This window comes from Terrapene carolina, unplaced genomic scaffold, assembly GCF_002925995.2.
Source record: "Terrapene carolina triunguis isolate 2854851 unplaced genomic scaffold, T_m_triunguis-2.0 Scaffold68, whole genome shotgun sequence".
Lineage (NCBI taxonomy): Eukaryota > Metazoa > Chordata > Testudines > Emydidae > Terrapene > Terrapene triunguis.
Genome location: NW_020664419.1, coordinates 20014224 through 20033628, shown reverse-complemented (window position 1 = coordinate 20033628; position 19405 = coordinate 20014224). Strand labels below are relative to the sequence as shown.

The 19405-nt window shown below is 41.3% G+C and overlaps 1 protein-coding gene across 1 annotated transcript in view; it reads left to right on the top strand.

Moving 5' to 3' along the window:
* RELN (reelin) overlaps positions 1-19405 on the top strand; it is a 430874-nt gene that overhangs the window by 355975 nt on the left and 55494 nt on the right. Inside the window, exons 37-41 of the mRNA XM_026648676.2 lie at positions 3448-3532; positions 8435-8617; positions 11483-11654; positions 11747-11849; positions 15153-15382. Of these exons, the coding sequence (XP_026504461.1) occupies positions 3448-3532; positions 8435-8617; positions 11483-11654; positions 11747-11849; positions 15153-15382 (773 nt within the window). The remainder of the gene's footprint in view (positions 1-3447; positions 3533-8434; positions 8618-11482; positions 11655-11746; positions 11850-15152; positions 15383-19405) is intronic.

Sequence of the window (19405 nt, the reverse complement as noted above, 5' to 3'; positions counted from 1 at the left end):
ATTGGTCCTTTGGGTCAGGTGTCAGCCAGGTTACCTGAGCTTCTTAATCCTTTACAGGTAAAAGGATTTTGGAGTCTCTGGTCAGGAGGGATTTTATAGTATTGTACACAGGAGGGCTGTTACCCTTTGCTTTATAGTTATGACAGGGAGTAAAAGAGAGAAGAAAGAAGAAGAAAGGTTATCTGGGTTCTGCTCCATCATCTTCATTGTACAGAAGTACGTGTATCGGAGCCATTCTTAACCTCAAAAGATCGACAAGTGGATGAAGAAAATGAAGGTTTGGATATAGACCATGGCCTCTACGGTTTCATTCCTGACCCGGGGGGGAGTTCTTGATTTCAGTAGTTCTAGTGGACACATTTCCATATCCTCCTCAGACAGTGCCACTGCAAACGTCTGAGGTTTGCCTACAGCAGGAAACATTAGCAGTACCAAACATTCCCATTTAGCCTGTCCTCGACCCCAGAGTTGTTACAAAGATGGTGGTGGTGATAATAGCCAGATTCAGATTGCAGGGAACTGACCAGTAACCATGTCTGGATGACATCGTGATCAGAGCTCCATCACAGTCAGCAGCGCACAGGGCCACATCTTGGACATTGAATCTCCTTCAGGAGCATGGCTTCATCATCAGTGCCAAGAAAAGTTCCCTGGTTCCATCCAGGAATTTATTTTCTTGCTCCAGAGCCACAGGAGGCCCACCCTAGTACTATGCCTCCAACTCCTAGGACTTCTGTGTCCTGGATAGGATCACTGCATGGGCACAGTCACACATCAGATGTCTTCAAGCCTTCTTTCTGAAGGTGTGAGACCACGCCCTGTAAGGCATCAAAGATCAAGGACAGGTTCTGATAGTGCTCAACTCCTTATATTGGTGGTCAGCCCAAGACAATGTCCACAAAGGCATGCCCATTGCTCTTCCAGCTCCTTTAGTCCTCACAATCAACGCTCACTTGGAGACACAAACAGCTCAGGGCCTGTGGAGCCAGGAGGAAAAGGCTCACAGGATAAACCATCTAGAGCTGAAAGTAGTCAAGTTAGCTCTGTGAAGGTTCCAGCCTACCCTGAAGGGGATCGGTGCCCTGTTTCAATCAGACAGTACTACTATGGTTATATATTTAAACAACCCTGAATTCAGGACTATACGCAGAATCAATGGAAATAATGAGGTGGGCAGAACAGTGCCTTCTTTCCCTGAGACTGATTCACGTCAAAGGGGACCTGAACTAACAGACAGACTGGCTCAGCAGGCGCAGGGTCAAAACTCTGAGTGGTGCCTGAATCAGGAGGTTTTCGATCTCATAGTTCAGACTGTCAACCTCCCTCCAACCAGCCTGTTCTCGGATTGTACAAACACAAGGATGCCAAAATACTTCACAATGGAGGCAGACCCCAGATCCATGGGAACAGATGCCTTATCTCACCGCTGGCTCCAGGGCCTACTCTATACATTTCCACCCTTTCCACTACTGGGGAAGGTGGTCCTGAAAATAGAAAGAGGTAAATGGTAAATACTGGTAAATACTGATAACTCCTCACTGACTGAGGAGACCTTGGATCTCAGACCTAATGGAGCCCCAACTCCAGCTTCCATGGAGACCAGACATTCTCTCGCAAGGCCCTCTTCTTCATCCAGACCCAAAATGACTTCAACAGCCTGCCTATTGAGAGGGAAGCTCTAGCAAGTCTTGATCTATCTCCCAGCGTTATTAAGACATTGCATTCACCTTGGAGAGCACTAAAAGCATACTCCTCTGTCTGGCCCAGATTCAACAACTGGTGCCAAGAGCACAGTGCAAATCCCAGAAATCCAAGAATTCCAACCATTCTGGACTTCCTCCGAGAAAGCGTAGACCAAGGCCTTCAGCCCAGTACCATTGTGTGTCAGGTGTCTGCTTTTATTAGTGTGCTATTCACAGTTCCTCCAGCTCCCTGCAGACAATCCACAGCTAGCCAGACTCCTTCAAGCAGTTTGATTAGCTGGACCAGTTGTCAGGCCGCTCTTCAAAAAAATGGGACCTTTCTGTAGTTTTGTGGTCCATGGCAATCCATGCCTTCAAGCCTCTAACTTCAGTATTGGCCTTTTATTTATCCATTAAGACTTGTTTCTTAGTAGCCGTCAGTTACACCAGGAAAGTATCAGAGCTGGCAGCCTTATCTATACAGGAAAATTACTATGTGTTACATGAAAACAAGGTGGTGTTCAGGACCTTTCTTCCTAATGTAAAATCCTCCTTGCACATTTGCCAAGAGTTTGTGCTTCCTTTGTTCTGTCCAAAACCACAAAAGCCAACTAAAAAGGTGTGGCACCTTTGATGTCAAGAGAACATCTCAAGCATACAGAATCCATAAGAAGATTGGGCTCTCTATTCATGTCCTTCCACCTCAAATGCCAGGGACTCAGAACTTCCAAGTTCCATCACAAAGTGGATTAGACTGCGTAATGTGGAAGCCTACAGATCATCAGAGGTTCCTGTCCCAGAAGGGCTCAAGGTGCACTCCACGACATCCTTAACAACATCATGGGTGGAACAAACACCTGCATCCACTTTAGAAATTTGCAAAGCGCTCATTGGTCTACAGCTAACACCTTCATTAAGCGCTGCAAAGTGGAGCTTCTGTTTTCTGGAGAGGCCTCCTTTGCCAGGGAGGTGCTTCAGAAATGATATGGACTTTTGAGAGAGCTCGCAAAAAGTGGGGTACTTCTTTCCTATGATACTTGTTTCATAACTCACCCTGCATCTGTTCGCTACTCGCTACTTTCCAGACATCAAGAATTATGGGAGATGCTGAGTTTCAGAATGGAAAATTTCTTGGTGTTAATTTCCTTTCTGCTAGCAACATCTCCTAACCAGATCATGCAGCACCAAAAGGCTGATCTGCCTCTGTGAGCGGCAGAGCGAGGCGAGCAGCCCAGACATCCAGAATTGTGGGTGATGGTGCTAGCAAAAAGGAAATTATCAGTAAGAAATTGTCCATTCTCTCTCTATTTCTGGTTTTTTCCCTGCATTCTTCCCTCCATGCAGCTCTTACCCTATCTATCACAACAAAATATTGCATAGAGATTTCATGAGTTTTTGTGAAATATTAGGATCATCATTGATCCATGCTATGTTATTCTTCTCACATTGTGCTATTTAAAGTAAGATCATATTAAAATATGCTACTATGAAATGGAAAGTTCAAGATCAGTGTAAACTCTGTTTAGAATACTCAGAAAACAGCTATAATAATGCAGATTGTATAATGCAGCTTACTGTCAAGAGTTAGATATTTCTGTAAAAGTATATATGAATTCTGGAAAAATGGTTTTATCAGTTCTGTTTCTTGATTTTTAAATAAGCCTTTACAGTACTTATTTAGAACTATGTAGTAAGACTGAAATATAGACACACTAATGTAACATATGGGAAACAGTAATTTTCTGTGTATGTTCTGTATTTACAGGAAGGGCTGAGAATGCTTGTTTCAAGAGATCTAGATTGTACAAATACTATATACATCCAGTTTTCATTTAAATTTATAGCAAAAGGTAGGTTCACTCTTTATTTGTGTTTTTTTCAGTAGCTTTACTCATATATTATAACATTACAGAGAAGTATGTGGGTTTAAATTTACAAAATTAATTTAAATGGCCATTAGTTAATGCTAAATAACATTGAAACTTTTATGGGATTTTTTATCATGCTCATTTTAATACCAAATAGGTTCACCATACTTATTCTAACTAAGAAGAAACATCAAACTAATGATAGGTGTGCTGTTATCTTTACTCTTATTAAAGCTATCACCCCTTCTGTTCCTACTTCCTTTATCCAGGGGTTTATAACTTGGCCTTAAAATGAAATCCAAGCTCTAGCTCATTCTGTCATATGCAGTCTCAACCTAGAGATTTGTGCTGCCCAGAAACATGCCATTTGAGTACTCTCTACATGTATAAAAGAAAAAATATTATTTAAAGATTTTTGGAATTTCATAGGTCCAAATTATTTGAAATGGTTTTTAGCAATTGATTAATTAATAAAATGATCTCTATACTGTTGGATTTAGGGGATTGGTAACAAACTCTGGAGATTTCATGTGCTCTTTGATGATTTAAATCTAACCCAGCTTGACAGAGATCAAAAGTTCCCCCATCTGACTTCCAAGCATACATAATATAAATGAGCATAGGAATTATGTTTAATACAATGTGAAGAATAATCAGTGTTCACCAGAAATAACAAGCGCCAAACAATTTATCCAATATAGGTATGATCAAGCTGGTGATGCAGTCTGATCCTCATTTCCAAATTACCTGACCTTTTTTTTTTGTGCTTGTGTCATAACGTCATTATGAAAAGGAGGTATGTGGGTGTGGACCACAGGAGGTGCATGGGGTCCCAGTAACTTATGTGGAGCTCCACACAGGCACAGGGGTCCACTTGCACAGAGCTTGCATTCCTGCAATTCTTGTGCATGCAAAATTCTATTAACTTAATGGGGAGTTACATGCAGCTAAGGGCTGCACAATTGCACCCAAGTTACTAGTTTCTTTGCCAAAGAACAAGGCCAAAATAGTTCGGAACCACAATGGTTATTTTTTAAACAAAAGTCTTAAGTCAATTTCTGTTTGGGCAATTTAAAAAAAAAATCCATGTGGATTCAGCTTGGATCCTTCCAGTCTGTCATTTAATAATATAATTGTCCTCTTGCTCCTATTATTAAACATCTTTATGAAAATAAGAGGATAACTATTATGACCATGCCCCAATAGCCCATGTTAAAAGCAAAATCTTGGCTGATGACTTCTTGTTTTTCAAAATTCCCCCTTCAAAAATAATAATAAAAAAAGATATGACCATTGCCAAGGTGCTTGAAAGTGCAGCTCAGTATACTTATCATTCCAATAAGCATGCATACTCAAAACATTATGGGTCAGATTCTGAAGCAGGGCTGTAGACTCCCTGTAAGATCTACTTTTGGAGCAAGGTGCTAGTCAGCATTAGTAAGAGTTTCAGAATCTGACCCTATGTTAATAACTAGGTATTACAGAGAGTTTTTTAAGCTTGGTAACATAGGACAGAAAACCCAATAATAATGGGGGGGGTTCAACATCCTCTTATTGCCTCGGAACATGTCACCTCAGGATGGGATGCAGAGATAACATTGCTAGACATTATTAATGACTGCTTCTTGGAGCAGTTTGTCCTGGAACACACAAGTGGAGAGGCACAGGATCTGGTCGAAGAGGTGAATATAGCAGACCCACTTGATAATAGTGACCACAATGTAATTAAATTTAACATCCTTGTAGGGGGGAAAATTCCAAAGAAACCCATCACTGTAGCATTTAAGTTGACAAAAGGGGAACTACATAAAAATGAGGAGACTAGTCAAACAGAAATTAGGAGGAACAGTCCCAAAAGTGAAATGGCTACAAGCTGCATGGAAACTTTTTTTAAAAACTGTATGCATACTCCAAATAAAAAAACAAGTAAGAGGACCAAAAAAACTCCACCACCCTGTCTAACCAACAAAAGGCAGTTAGAGACCCAAAAAATCTTTTTAAAATTGGAAGTCAAATCCTAATGAGGAAAATAGAAAGAAGCATAAACTCTGGCAAGTCAATTGTAAAAGTATAATTCGGCAGGCCAAAAAAGAATTTGAAAAGTAACTAGCAAAAGACACAAAAACTAAGTGCAAAATTTTTTGTAAGTACATCAGACACAGGAAGCCTGCCAAACAATCAGTGGGGCCACAGGACAATCAAGGTACTAAGGAAGCACTCCAGGAAGACAATGCCCTTGCAGAGAGGCTGAATGAATTCTTTGCATCATCTTCATTGCAGAGAATGAGAGGGAGATTCCCACACCTGAGCCATTCTTTTTAGGTGACAGATCTGAGGAACTGTCCCAGATTGAGGTATCAGAAGAGGAGGTTTTGGAACAAATTGATAAATTAAACAGTAATTAGTCCCCAGCACCAGATGATATTCACCCAAGAGTTTTGCAGGACCTCAAATACAAAACTGCAGAACTACTAACTGTGGTATGTAACTTATCACCTAAATCAGCCTCTGTGCAAGATGACTGCTGATATCTAATGTAACACCAATTTTTTAAAAAGGCTCCAGAGGTAAGTCTAAATTTAGTACCAGGCAAATTGGTTGAATCTATAGTAAAGAACAGAATTATCAGACACATAGATGAACATGATATGTTGGGGAAGAGTCAACATGACTTTTGTAAAGGGAAATCATGCCTCACCAATTTGTTAGAATTCTTTGGGGAGTCAACAAACAGGTGGACAAGAATAATCCAGTGGATATAGTATATTTGGACTTTTAGAAAACCTTTGACAAGGTCCCTTATCAAAGACTCTTAAGCAAAGTAAGGACCGTAGGATAAGAGGGAAGGTCCTCTCATAGATCAGCATCCGGTTAAAAGAGGAAACAAAGGGTGGGAATAAATGGTCAATTTTCACAATAGAGAGAGGTAAATAGCAGGATCCTCAATTATCTGTACTGGGGCTAGTGCTGTTCAACATACTCATAAATGATCTGGGAAAAGGGGTAAGCAATGAGGTGGCATAGTTAGCAGATGATTCAAATGTATACAAGATAGTTAAGTACAAAAGCAGACTGTGAAGAGTTACAAAGAAATCTCACAAACCTGGGTGACTGGGCAACAAAATGGCAGATGAAATTCAGTGTTGATAAATGCAAAGTAATGCACATTTGAAAACATAATCCCAACTATACATACGAAATGGTGGGGTCTAAATTTACAGTTACCGCTCAAGAAAGATAGCTTGGAGACATCATGGATTCTTCTCTGACAACATCTGCTCAATGTGTAGCAGCAGTCAAAAAAGCTAACACAATGTTAGGAGCCATTAGGAAAGGGCTAGATAATAAGACAGAAAACATCCTAATACCACTGTATAAATCCAGAGTATACCCACACCTTGAATACTGCATGCAGTTCTGGTCATGCCATCTCAAAAAACGTATATTAGAATTGGAAAAAGTACAGAGAAGGGCAACAAAAATTATTAGGGGTATGGAACAGCCTCCATTTGAGGAAAGATTAAAAAAACTAGAACCGCTCAACCTGGAAAAGAGATGACTGAGGAGAGATATGACAAAGGTCTATAAAATCATGAATGGTGTGGAAAAAGCGAATAAGGAAATGTTATTTACCCCTTTATATAACATAGGAACCAGAGGTCATGCAATGAAATTCACAGGCAGCAGGTTTGGAACAAACATAAGAAAGGTGGCCAAGGGAGAGGGGCGGCACCTGAGGCAATTCGGGGGCGGCAGGTCCCTCACTCCCTCTAGGAGCGAAGGACCTGCCGCTGAACTGCCGCCGCCGATCGCGGCTTTTTTTTTTTTTCCTAATTGCCGCTGCCGGTCGCGATTTTTTTGTTGTTGCTTGGAGCGGCAGAAATGCTGGAGCCGGCCCTGGCCCCAAGCACCTGCTTGCTGAGCTGGTGCCTGGAACCGGCCCTGCTGATGCTCTGGGTGTCTCTAAACCTCTGACTGTCAGAAGCTGAAACTGGAAGATAGCGGGTGGATCACTCAATAAATTGCCCTGTTCTGTTCACTACCTCTAAAACATCTGGTACTGGCCACTGTCAGGAGACAGGATACTGGGCTAGTTGAACCATTGGTCTGACCCATTATGGCCATTCTTACGTTCTTATGAAGGAAGGATGGTCTTGTGTTTAAGGGTCAGGTCTGGTAGTCAAGAGACTTGAGTTTTACTCTTGGTTCAGCCACAGAATTCCTGGCCTAGATTGAAGGTGCAAAGCATTATTATTTTTTCATTAAAACTTATAAGTAAATACGTACAGATCATTCAATCAGTAAAACAACTCACATGAATAAAGTTGCTGACATGAGTGCTTGTAGAATTAGCTTGTAAATTCTTGAGGATGAGGACTGTCTGCCCAAAAGGTGTGGATGTTGTGAGTACTACTGTAACACAGGTGATAATACTAATAATTTGTGATACTATGATACTGTATTGTTATAATTTGTGATACTATAAACAAATATTGATTTACTGAAAAATGGTTGTTGTTTTGTAGGAAAGGAAATGGTTTGCCTGAAATAAAAAATGATAATGCTGAGATTGCTTTGGGTCTAAATAAATTAACTACAGTATTATTATGTATATCATTAATATTCATGCAAATGTAACCCTTACATCAGTAGGATTTTCCAGAGTCCCATCCAGTTAAATGCTTAGGAGGATGCATACGTACAGTATGTGTATTGCCTGCCAACACTTAAAATTGTTATAAAAAAAACAATGAGGCATAGTGTAAAAATCTGTAATAAAAGTATGAGTAGCCTAATTACATTTAAATATGAATATATGTTTATAAAGTAGTGTTTCTTGCAAATCAGATTATAATGAACGTAAATATATTCACTTTGCTGTAGGTACCCCAGAGAGGTCTCATTCCATTCTGCTACAATACTCCATCAACGGTGGCATCACTTGGCATCTAATAGATGAGTTTTACTTCACTCAAACTACTGATGTTCTCTTCATTAATGTTCCACTACCATACACTGCGCAAACCAATTCTACACGTTTCAGGCTCTGGCAACCTTACAACAATGGTAAAGATGTATTCCAAATACATGCTTACAGAGTTATATTTCTGAAGTTGTTTTGGCTAAATAATAATCAGGACTTTCAATCTTGTACAGTATTCTGTTGTAATTCTATACAGTTTGTTTAATACTCAAATTTCAAGTTTTTTGGACTTGATTTGCTAGACATTATAATACCATTACATTTGTACTTTTTATGCATGCAGTTTCCATATTACTGGTGGATGTTTTAAAATAAAAGTATGTACTTTAATATCACTGGGACTATTTGCATAAAATTAGCAGGATTTGGTCCTTAGGGGAGTTTAGAAATGTAATGTATAAAATTAAATTTGTTAAGGTCTGTCTCATTATTCTTAATGGGCCTGACTGTCATTTACACTAAGAACCCTTTACCTGACTCTGGCTATGTAGACAGGGTCATTGGTGTAAATGAGAATCAGGCCCTATATGCCCTAGAAGGCATTAAAAGCAGAATAAGAAAAATATACTTAGTGCATAATCTGCTGGTTAAAGTAGAAAGGTAAACTTCAAAGCAGTATATAAATCCAAAGGGATGTTGTCTGTTCCTACGGAGTTTAGGATATACATCTAATGAAGAAGAAATATCTTAGTGACCCCACAAAGGATTCATAGTGTGATGTTGACATCAAAGCACTGAAAAATTCTAGTGATAATTTAAACACAATAATACAACAATTGTTTTATTTCAGGTGGTTTGGTTTCTTGTTTATATACTTGGCTTTTTGTTGTTTCTAGCTCACCATTGGTTGGCTTAACTATCTAAAAGCCAATTCAGACCAAGTCCTAATAGTCCTCCCCCAGTTCATCTTTCTGGTGGACTTCCCGCAAATGTTTAATGACATCCTCCCTTTCAGACAGTATCCTTAAATAGGAAACATCCTAGAGAGAAGGCCCTGCAGCCTCCTCTCTGATAACATGAAGCTCACTTTGTGGATTATCTAGAAAGAGGCAATTGTGCAGAAGAGCCATCCTACCCAGCTCAAAAGCATGGGAATGTATACAGCATGCAACCAAAAAAGTAGGCCATACTTACAGAATGGGGGACTCTATCCTGGGAAGCAGTGACTCTGAAAAAGATTTGGGGGTCATGATGGATAATCAGTTGAACACAAGCTTCCAGTGCAACATGATGGCCTAAAGGCTAATTCAGTCCTTGGATGCATAAATGGGAATTTCAAGTAGGAGTAGAGACATTATTTTTCCTCTGTATTTGCCAAGGGCGTGACTGATGCTGGAATACTGTGTTCGGTTGTGCTGTCCATGGTTCAAGAAGGATGCTGATAAATTGGAGAGGGTTCAGAAAAGAGCACAAGAATGATTAGATTAGAAAACATGCCTTAAAGTAACAGTGGCAAGGAACTCAATTTATTTAGTTTAACAAAGAGAAGGTTAAGAGGTGACTTGATTATATCTGTAAGTACCTGCATCAGGAACAAATATTTAATAATCGGCTCTTCAATCTAGCAGAGAAAGGTATAATGCAATCCAACGGCTGGAAGTTGAAGCTAGACAAATTCAGACTAGAAATAAGGCATACATTTTTAACAGTGAGAGTAATTAACCAGTGGAACAATTTATCAAAGGTTGTGGTGTTTTAAATCAAGATTGGGTGTTTTTTGTAAAAGAATTCTTTTGGGGAATTTCTGTGGTCTGTGTTATACAGGAGGTCACATTAGATGATCACAATGATACCCCCCAGTCTAACCCTAACCCTAAGGCTGCAAGTCTTTCATGGGGTCACAGAAGTCATGGATTTATGACTTTGGCAGCTGCAGCACTGGTGCGGCTGACCTCAGGGCCCAGGCATCTGGTCCTGGTCGCTGCCCTGGAGCAGCAGTCTGGGAGCAGCAGTGGCGCCACGGGCTGCCTCCCCACCCCAGCAACAGTGGCAGCAGCACCCTGGGCCACCCTCCCCCCACTCTCCCAGCAGCAGCAGCAGTGGGACCCCGGGCCACCCCCTGCCTGGAGCAGCAGCGGTGGCGGTGGGGCCTTGGGCCGCCCCTCCACCCAGGAGCAGCGGCTGGGCCCCAGGCCGCCCCCCTCCTCAGAAGCAGCGGCGGGGTCCCTGGCTGCCCCCTCCCAGGAGCAGCAGCGACCGCCAGAGTATACCCCCCCACAAGAGCAGCAACATCTACTAGAGCACCCCCCACCCCTTCCTCAGCATCTAAGATTTAGTTAGGGGTATTTTTAGTAAAAGTCATGGACAGGTCACTGGCCAGGACTTTTTGTTTATTGACCGTGACCTGTCCATGACTTTTACTAAAAATACCCGTGACTAAGTCATAGCCTTAATCATAACCTTTGTGACATATCTGAGTTCCACCGCTTATTTGGGAGTCTGGAGACTGCCACCAAAGTTTTCTTTCTCTCAAATGTGTGTTTATCCCACTAGGACTGAAGAGCTCTTAGTTGGCCCAGGGAGATTATTCAGTTCAAGTCACTTGTGACCCATCCACAAATTATACCGTTTAATCATCAGTTTTGACTTTTTGGACAATTAGCTCAATGAATTTTTTATTATAGCTTACTTTGCAAAGTAAATATGACTTTATTGAAAGATACTTGCAAAACCGTTTTTCACACTTCAGTTGGTCATTACTTTTGTGCAGGTTTCTTATTTTGGAAGAATACTCTATGCTTACAGGCAGATAGGGCCAGATTGTGGTGCCCTGATGCACCCTGATGAGTACTTTATCATGCATATGGCCTAGTGAAGTCAGTGGGACAGACTACTCATGAAAGCAGCTGTTCACCAATGCAGTGAGACTTTTGCACTCTAACCCATTGTTATTTGTTCTCACTCTCTTCTGTAAGAGTTAACACAATACATTCTCCCTTTCTTCTTAGGCAAGAAAGAAGAAATCTGGATTATAGATAACTTCATTATTAATGGAAACAACCTAAAGAATTCTGTTATACTTCTGGATACGTTTGACTTTGGACCTAAAGAGGATAACTGGCTTTTCTACCCTGGTGGTAATATTGGGCTTTATTGTCCATATTCATCAAAGGGAGCCCCGTACGTATTAAAAGAATCCACCTCTCAGCAATAAATTATAAATAGCCATCAAATAAATCAGACCTAAAATACCTCATTCCTTTTTGTGGTAGGGAGGAAGATTCTGCTATGGTATTTGTTTCAAATGAAGTTGGAGAACATTCCATTACAACAAGGGAATTGAATGTGAATGAGAACACCATAATCCAATTTGAGGTACTTATCCCCACAATGTAACCTTTCTGTTTTCTTACATGGGGAGTTTTAATCTTTCTTGATCTCATTTTGGTATTTTGTTTCCTCTGTGGTGTTTGCCCAAATATAGAGAGCTGTATAATTTCCCATAATTGTAAACTGTTTTATATGGTTTAACAGCTGCTAGCCATTCTTGTTGTGGATGTGGCTAGAAGGCTTTTATCATATAGCTATGGAAAATGTCTCTCTCCAGTTTTTCTCTGTTTTCTTGCAATTCTTTTAACTACTTCTACGTATATATTTATACTAAATGGTATAAATCAGTAGTGGGCAACCTGTAGCCCACGGGCCACACGTGGTCCGTCAGGGTAATCTGCTGGCAGGCCACAAGGCAGTTTGTTTACATTGACCGTTCGCAGGCACTAGTCCCCGCAGCTCCCACTGGCCTTGGTTTGCTGTTCCTGGCCAATGAGAACTGCGGGAAGCTATATAATACAATATAATAGGTATATAGCATTTAGTTAAGTCATAGCACATTCCATCATTGGGGGGAGGGATAGCTCAGTGGTTTGAGCATTGGCCTGCTAAACCCAGCGTTGTGAGTTCAATCCTTGAGGGGGCCACCTAGGAATCTGGGGCAAAATCAGTACTTGGTCCTGCTAGTGAAGGCGGGGGCTGGACTTGATGACCTTTCAAGGTCCCTTCCAGTTCTATGAGCTAGGTATTAAACAACAAATGATTTTGGATTATAAACTGTTGCTGAAATGATATTTAGAGTATTCTAAGAAAATTAAATTTGGTTGTGTACTAATGCACATTTCAATTTGTCATGCAAGCACTTAATAAAATATGGAACACAAATCGTTTTCTGTTTTAAGAAATGGATTGAAAGCCTGTACAACAAAAAAATGAGTTCACATTAAGATACTGCAAGTCTTCAGAGTGTTAACCTCAAAAGTCCTACATGCATATTTTGGATCTGGTACAGGCATTGTATGAAAGAAGTTAAATGCCTTCAGCTAAGGTTTTTGAGGACATTAGTATAAATGAAGCTATTATACATAATGCAGTAAAGTTTCAGTCTGTGTCTCAAGAGTACAAGAACTAGATCTGGTCAAGCATTTCTCTTAATTTCCAGATGGGTGGATTCTCTAGTTATAATAGGTTGACAAGTCTCTTGTGCACTGTGGAGCAACAAGGGAAGCTTTATCTTATATGGTGTGTTTTCAACATTTATACATAGTGCTGTATGTCACTGGCTTTTGGAAATAATTTGTTTTAAGTTAAGGATCAGTACATTAGAAATAAAACTACTATCCCTAAAAACATAAGTGGAAACAAACTATTTAAATGGTTTTCATCTGTGCTTTGTATTTTGTCTGTAACATGAGTTTTTACTTACGATATGGTAAATACAACACAATATATTTTACTCTTGAGGGCTTCCTCATCCTACAAGTGTACTAACAACCCTGGTTCCATCCAGTCTATTATGTCTTTATACAGGGCCGGCTCCAGGCACCAGCCAAGCAAGCTGGTGCTTGGGGCGGCAGATTGAACGAGGCGGCATTCCGCCCAATCCTGGGGCGGCACGGCCGCTTTTTTTGTTGTTGTTGTTCCGCTCTGGCCGCCCTGTAGGGGGTGGCGGCACGGAGGAGGGGAGCGCCCTGCAGCAAGCCTGGCAGGGCAGTCCTCGTCCTTCCTTCCCCGCCGACCGGAGCGGAGCCCTCCCGGCAGGCAGCGCGGCGCGGCGGGAGGGGCCACGTGGCAGCGCCTCGCTGTAGCCCTGGCCGCCCCCCTTCTCTCTTTCTCCCACCCGCTCCCTCCCCCTCACACTCCCCCTCCTCCCTGCTAGCCAGTCCCCCTGCACCTGCGCTCCGGCCACACCGCAGGGTTTTTTTGTTTTTTTTTTCTTTTCCCTTTTTGCCCCCCCGTTTTTTTTTTTGTTGCTTGGGGTGGCCAAAATGCCAGAGCCGGCCCTGTCTTTATAACTGTCACCATGGCATAAAAGATTTCAAACTGCAAGCATATTTTTGTACAAACACATGGGAGGCAGGAAATCAGATTATTTTACGTTATGGGCATGCCAAAATATGTCTTAGGGTTTGTCTACACAGGGACACTTAGGAAGATTAATCTGAATTAAAATTCACTCCCAAAAAGTGAATTAAACAAAACCACATTAAAGCCACTTTAATTCTGAATGAGAGCATCCACACAAGGGTTTAATACAGTTAAACTAATCCACTTTAAAGTCACACCTTTACTTAATTCAGATTAATTTTCCTAAGTGTCCTATGTAGACAAGCCCTTAAGGTTTCAGATGTTTCACAAAACTATACATTACAATTTTTCAGGATATTAGTAGGACTGCTGATTATATACAATTTCTACTGTTCACTATGTCAGCGGGATCTCACAAGAACAGCATGAGAGATTCTGGCACTGCCAGACTCAAATTACATTTCTGGTTTGGCCTCAAATCCAAACCCTGCCCTATCTGTAGGTATTTTGGACACTTCCTCCTAGGCCCCACTGTTTTATATAAGCAAAAAAGAGAATACAGACTCTGAACAAAAGACTCGAATGATATAGTAAATACCTTTAGGGATAATTCCTATAGTATAAATCTGTTCCGATAGTATAATTCCCTGGGACTACAAGAGTAAAGAGAACCACAGTTAGGTTAAGGATCATTTAATCAACAATGAATGTTTGCATCTTATGTTCGTTTTATTATCATTTCTATTTTTTTTTTAATTCATATTTCTCTGCTGTCGTGACAGGTGCATTCTCTAAGTACTGCCAGAGATGTTGCAAATTACTACAGCCATACTGCTAGGGACAGCAGGTCTATTGTTTTTGCTTCTGCTTACTCAGAAACATGTTTTTGCCCTTGTAGAAATATTTAATGCATCTAATTAATTTTTTATTAGTAGTAGCAGTTGAATTTTTTAAGATAGCCTGGACTGTGGCATGCCCTTCGATAGGTGGATGATAGGGGAATGCACAAGAAACTTTCACCTTTTGTACACCCCACACAAGGGCAATCTCTGCCCTGAGGAGTTGGGACCACACACACATACACAAGCATACAGAGTATTAAGAGAAGGAGCAGGCTACAATATCTTAGAACATTGTACAGCCTGCAGCGTGCCCCAGCACACTGGGCTGCTTAAGGAGGGATTATATCTCCCTGAGATGCAATCCCTCCTTGAGCTCCCCCTGGGCAATGAAGCCCTGCACCACACAAAATGCGGGTCAGCAGCTAAATGCCACATTTTGGCCCTGTGTAATCTTTGTGATTTTATTTTTCTACTCTAGATCAATATTGGCTGCACCACTGATAGCTCATCTGCAGACCCAGTGAAACTTGAATTCTCACGAGATCTAGGGGCAACCTGGCACCTGCTTCTTCCACTGTGCTACAGTAGTAGCAGCTATCTCAGCTCCTTATGCTCCACTGAGCATCATCCAAGCAGCACTTACTATGCTGGTACAGCTCAGGGCTGGAGAAGAGAGGTCATCCACTTTGGAAAACTGCACCTGTGTGGGTAAGTGTCTGGCTTCTAGTTCTAATAAGGTTTTTTCTGTATTTGAATTTGCTTTATTGAAACAGTAACCATCTTATAGAGGAAATGGAGATGTTATGTCTCACCCTGAGTCACGGTTCTTTCCCTAGCTCACCCTTTTCTCCAAGCGTAAAGTAAAGTGTGCCAGCTCTTCATCTGGCACAGATTACTTCTGCCACTATGCTGGTTCAGATCTCGTGGTTGGCATGTTGCACAGGGAGCAAAACTTCCACTATAGCTGCTGCCTGCCCTTCTCTGCCCACTTATGCAAGGTGGGGTGGGGGAAGTAGCACCCTTGTGAAGCCTACTGTCCCTCCTGTTACTCCCGGGGGAATTCTGTGCCAAAAAATTAAAAATTCTGCACACAGTATTTTAAAATTCTGCAAAATTCTGCATATTTTATTTGTCAAAATAACTCAATATAATCATGCCAGTTTCAATTATTTTGGTAGTTTATTTCAAAATACCTGTCAGCTAGTATGTCTGTAACAATACAGACAACAAAAGAATTTCCCCCCAGGAACAGAGAGTTAAAGAAACCCCTATGATAACCCAGTTCCTGTTTCTTTGTTATGCTTTTGTTGGGCGCCTCTGTCTGGGTATGTTACAGGCCAGCTGGGCACATCTTGGGGGAAAACTCTGCCTCTCTGGTCTGAGACACCCATACCCCCTCCTCCCCCCCAGAGACCAGCCATGGGGCGCCCCCAGCCCAGACATCCACACCCCCTACCTCCCAGAGCCCAGGAATCCAGAAAATTGGAATCTCCTTCCTTAGAGGTTTTTAAGGTCAAGCTTGACAAAGCCCTGGCTGGGATGATTTAGTTGGGGATTGGTCCTGCTTTGAGCAGGGGGTTGGACTAGATGACCTCCTGAGGTCCCTTCCATCCCTAATATTCTATGATTCTGTGAAAAAGAAACAGCCTGATGCTGGGTCCCGGGCTTGTACAGCGTTTCCTGCAGTGCATGCTGCCTCCTTCCTTCAGGATGAGCTGGGAACCGCAGCTGCCCGGAATCCTCCAGCTCCCACTCCTCTTCCTTCCCCCCTCCCTGCTCCGACAGTGTCCTGTATTTGCGAGCTGTAGAGGTGGGTTCTGTTGGGTCCTGCAACCCCTAGTTGTGGCCAGCAGCTCTGCAGCACCAATTCAGCCGGGGAAAATTAAATTCTGCTCAGAACATTAATACTGCACAAATTCTGCATTGTGCAGTGGTGCAGAATTCCTCCAGGAGCGTCCTGTTCACAAACCATCAATCCACGTAACTCATGCTGGAGGTAGGGATCTTACATCCTCAGTCACCCATCATCCAGATAATAAGTCCCATATTTTGTCTTGAACAATGGCTAATGCTTGGATACTTCACAGGAGTATGTAAATGCTCAATAATATAACTAACTGTACATTACTGCACTCTTGAAGGAAGTGTCCCTTTGGTCCCAGCCAGTTATCATTTTATGCCTTGAAGCATAAAGATTGATAGTCCCTGGAATTATGGCCCAGATACTGTAGTATACCTGCAGATACTTTTCTTATTCATCTACATGTCTGATTCTATTTTAAAGTTTACTAAGGTATTTGTGATTCACTTATATTGGGAACATTGCTACAGACAAAAGGAGTCTGCATAGTAAAGTCAGTGTTAAATGGCCTACATCTTTTTAGGTGCAGGGCTTTCTCAATGCTCCTACTGTGGATTTGTATGGCAAAGGGAGGTCTGCTGTAATTCACCTAGAGCATTCTTGCATAAAGCTTGAAATGAGCATTTCCTCAGAAGATACAGAGTATAGTGAAACTAAGCCTTACAATCAGTTAATCAAAGAACTTGTTGTAGTTCTTATTTCAGGACAAGTGAAATAGTCATAAATATCTAGCAAAGAAAGGTAATTTCTGTTCATAGGATTTTTATTACATATTATTTTAAATGTAAAACAGTATAGTCTCCTTTGTCAGAGAAACCTCCAACTATTATTCTCAATCCAGTTCACCAAAAGGAGAGCTTCTCAGTTCTCACCATGGATTAAATTGTGACCTGTATATAAATGAAAATAAACTGTATAACTGCAGGCTTGTATTTCTGGATCTGCTGTGGGTAATGGCCATCCCATTAAACAAGTGACCTCATTGTGGCGCTGGAATTAGGAGAGTCCTATCCTATGTAATATAATCAATGTTTTTCAAAATCGATTCTATTTTATGTATAGTAATTAAACAAAATGTTTAATTTTTAGGCATGAGCATTCCGTTTTTATGACTAACACATGAAGCACAGAAAAGTCCTCAGCAGCTCATCTGTCCCAAATTTGCCTGACTCTTTCCCCAAGCTCTGATCCCTCCTTTCCAACCAGATATCTGAACATACACATTCCCAGGTCATTTGCCCTCCCACAAACCTGCCAAATAGATCCCACCTGACCCCCTCCCTTTCTGGGTCTCTCTTTCTCATTTTCCTGCCCTCCAGGCTGATGGCCAGTCCAGGTTCCTGTCAGTTCCTTTCCCAAGCCAGTAGGCATGCACCTCATCTCGAATAGTTGGGTCATAAATCGGCAGCAAGAAAATGGGTTTCATGGGGAGTAGTGCATGTTGTGAATTTCTGTCACCAAGGAGGTGAGATGGGATTTGCTCCAGGCAGAATCCCAACCTGCCAGATTCCAGATACCTTCCTAAAGTTCTGGACTAGCTCCCCCCGATTGACCCACCTGTTTTACTCTAAAACAGACATTCTCTCATCCACCTGTACTTTCTAGAGGTTAAACCAATATTAAAACAATTTGAAGACATTTTTAGTTTCTTACGTTAGGCTCCCTCTGTCAGAAATTAATGTGCTTCCTCAGCAGATGGGCACCTCTAGCAGTAAACTAAGAATAGCCAGTTGCAGTTGCATACTCTGGGTGAAATCCGGGCCCCAGCGAAGTGAATGGGAAAACTCCCATTGACTTCAGTGGGGCCAGAATTTCACCCTCTGTTTCAAACATATGTCACATTTTATTCATAGTGAGAAGTATTCCTGGTCATTTTGAATTTTCATGTTGGTGGGTTGAGCATAATGGATGGAATTTTCATTTTAAAAATCAGTCTCTAAAACACTCCCTGGACACTCTGTGGTTGTGTCTCAGAAAATAACTGAGGAGGCAATAAAGTCAATTCATTTTACTGACTACAGGAGGAATGATTATTGGCGCCCTTTCTATGAATCAGTTGTTGGTAATTTCACCATCAACCAGCCATCTACTATTCTCTGAGTCACTCCCCAAAATTGCTATTAAATGGCAAATAAAAGCCAAAGTACCTGTGCACCAGACATGTACTACTGTTTATGCAGCTGATTCAGCAGCTGAATTTAGAAATAGTTTAGAAGGGTATATATTAAAGAAAGTCCACAACATAGTTAAATGCTTCTTCCTTATCATACTTCTTCTGTTTTCTCTCTCCTTTTCAAGGTTTTCTCATTTTTGAAGGAAGGGGCAGGGCGTGATTTTAAATTATTCTCTGCAGAGCAGTTTTCTGCTTGTTTAATTTGTTCCCCCTCCTTCCCTTGGTCTGTTATTATTTATATGCAGCACAGATGTGCATAGCACTTAGAAGACAAATTAAAAATGACAGGTCCACACCCCCAAGGAGTTTACAATTTAAATTAACATCTTGCAACATGCTTTTTTTTTTTTTTAGGATTAAATAGTATAAAGCCAAGTTGACTATCTGTTGACATCTTTCCATCTAATTTAGGGCAAGATGATGCCACCTTTATCCCATAACTAGTCTCACTGAAATCAGTGTGACTAATTGTGAAGTAAGATACTGTCCAACATGAGCAAGGGTGGTACAATCTGGTCCTAAGTCTGTAAATTAAAGGTAAAGGAAAACCATCCAAGTCCAGCCCCTCACCCCCCAAAAAATTGGTGGTCTGAGGGATGATTTTAGTCCATAACTAAGTTTTTAAAGTAATGTAACTGGTGGATCAAGCCCTTCTGTTTTCCTGTAAATATATTTGTGTTGACTGAGTAGCGGGATT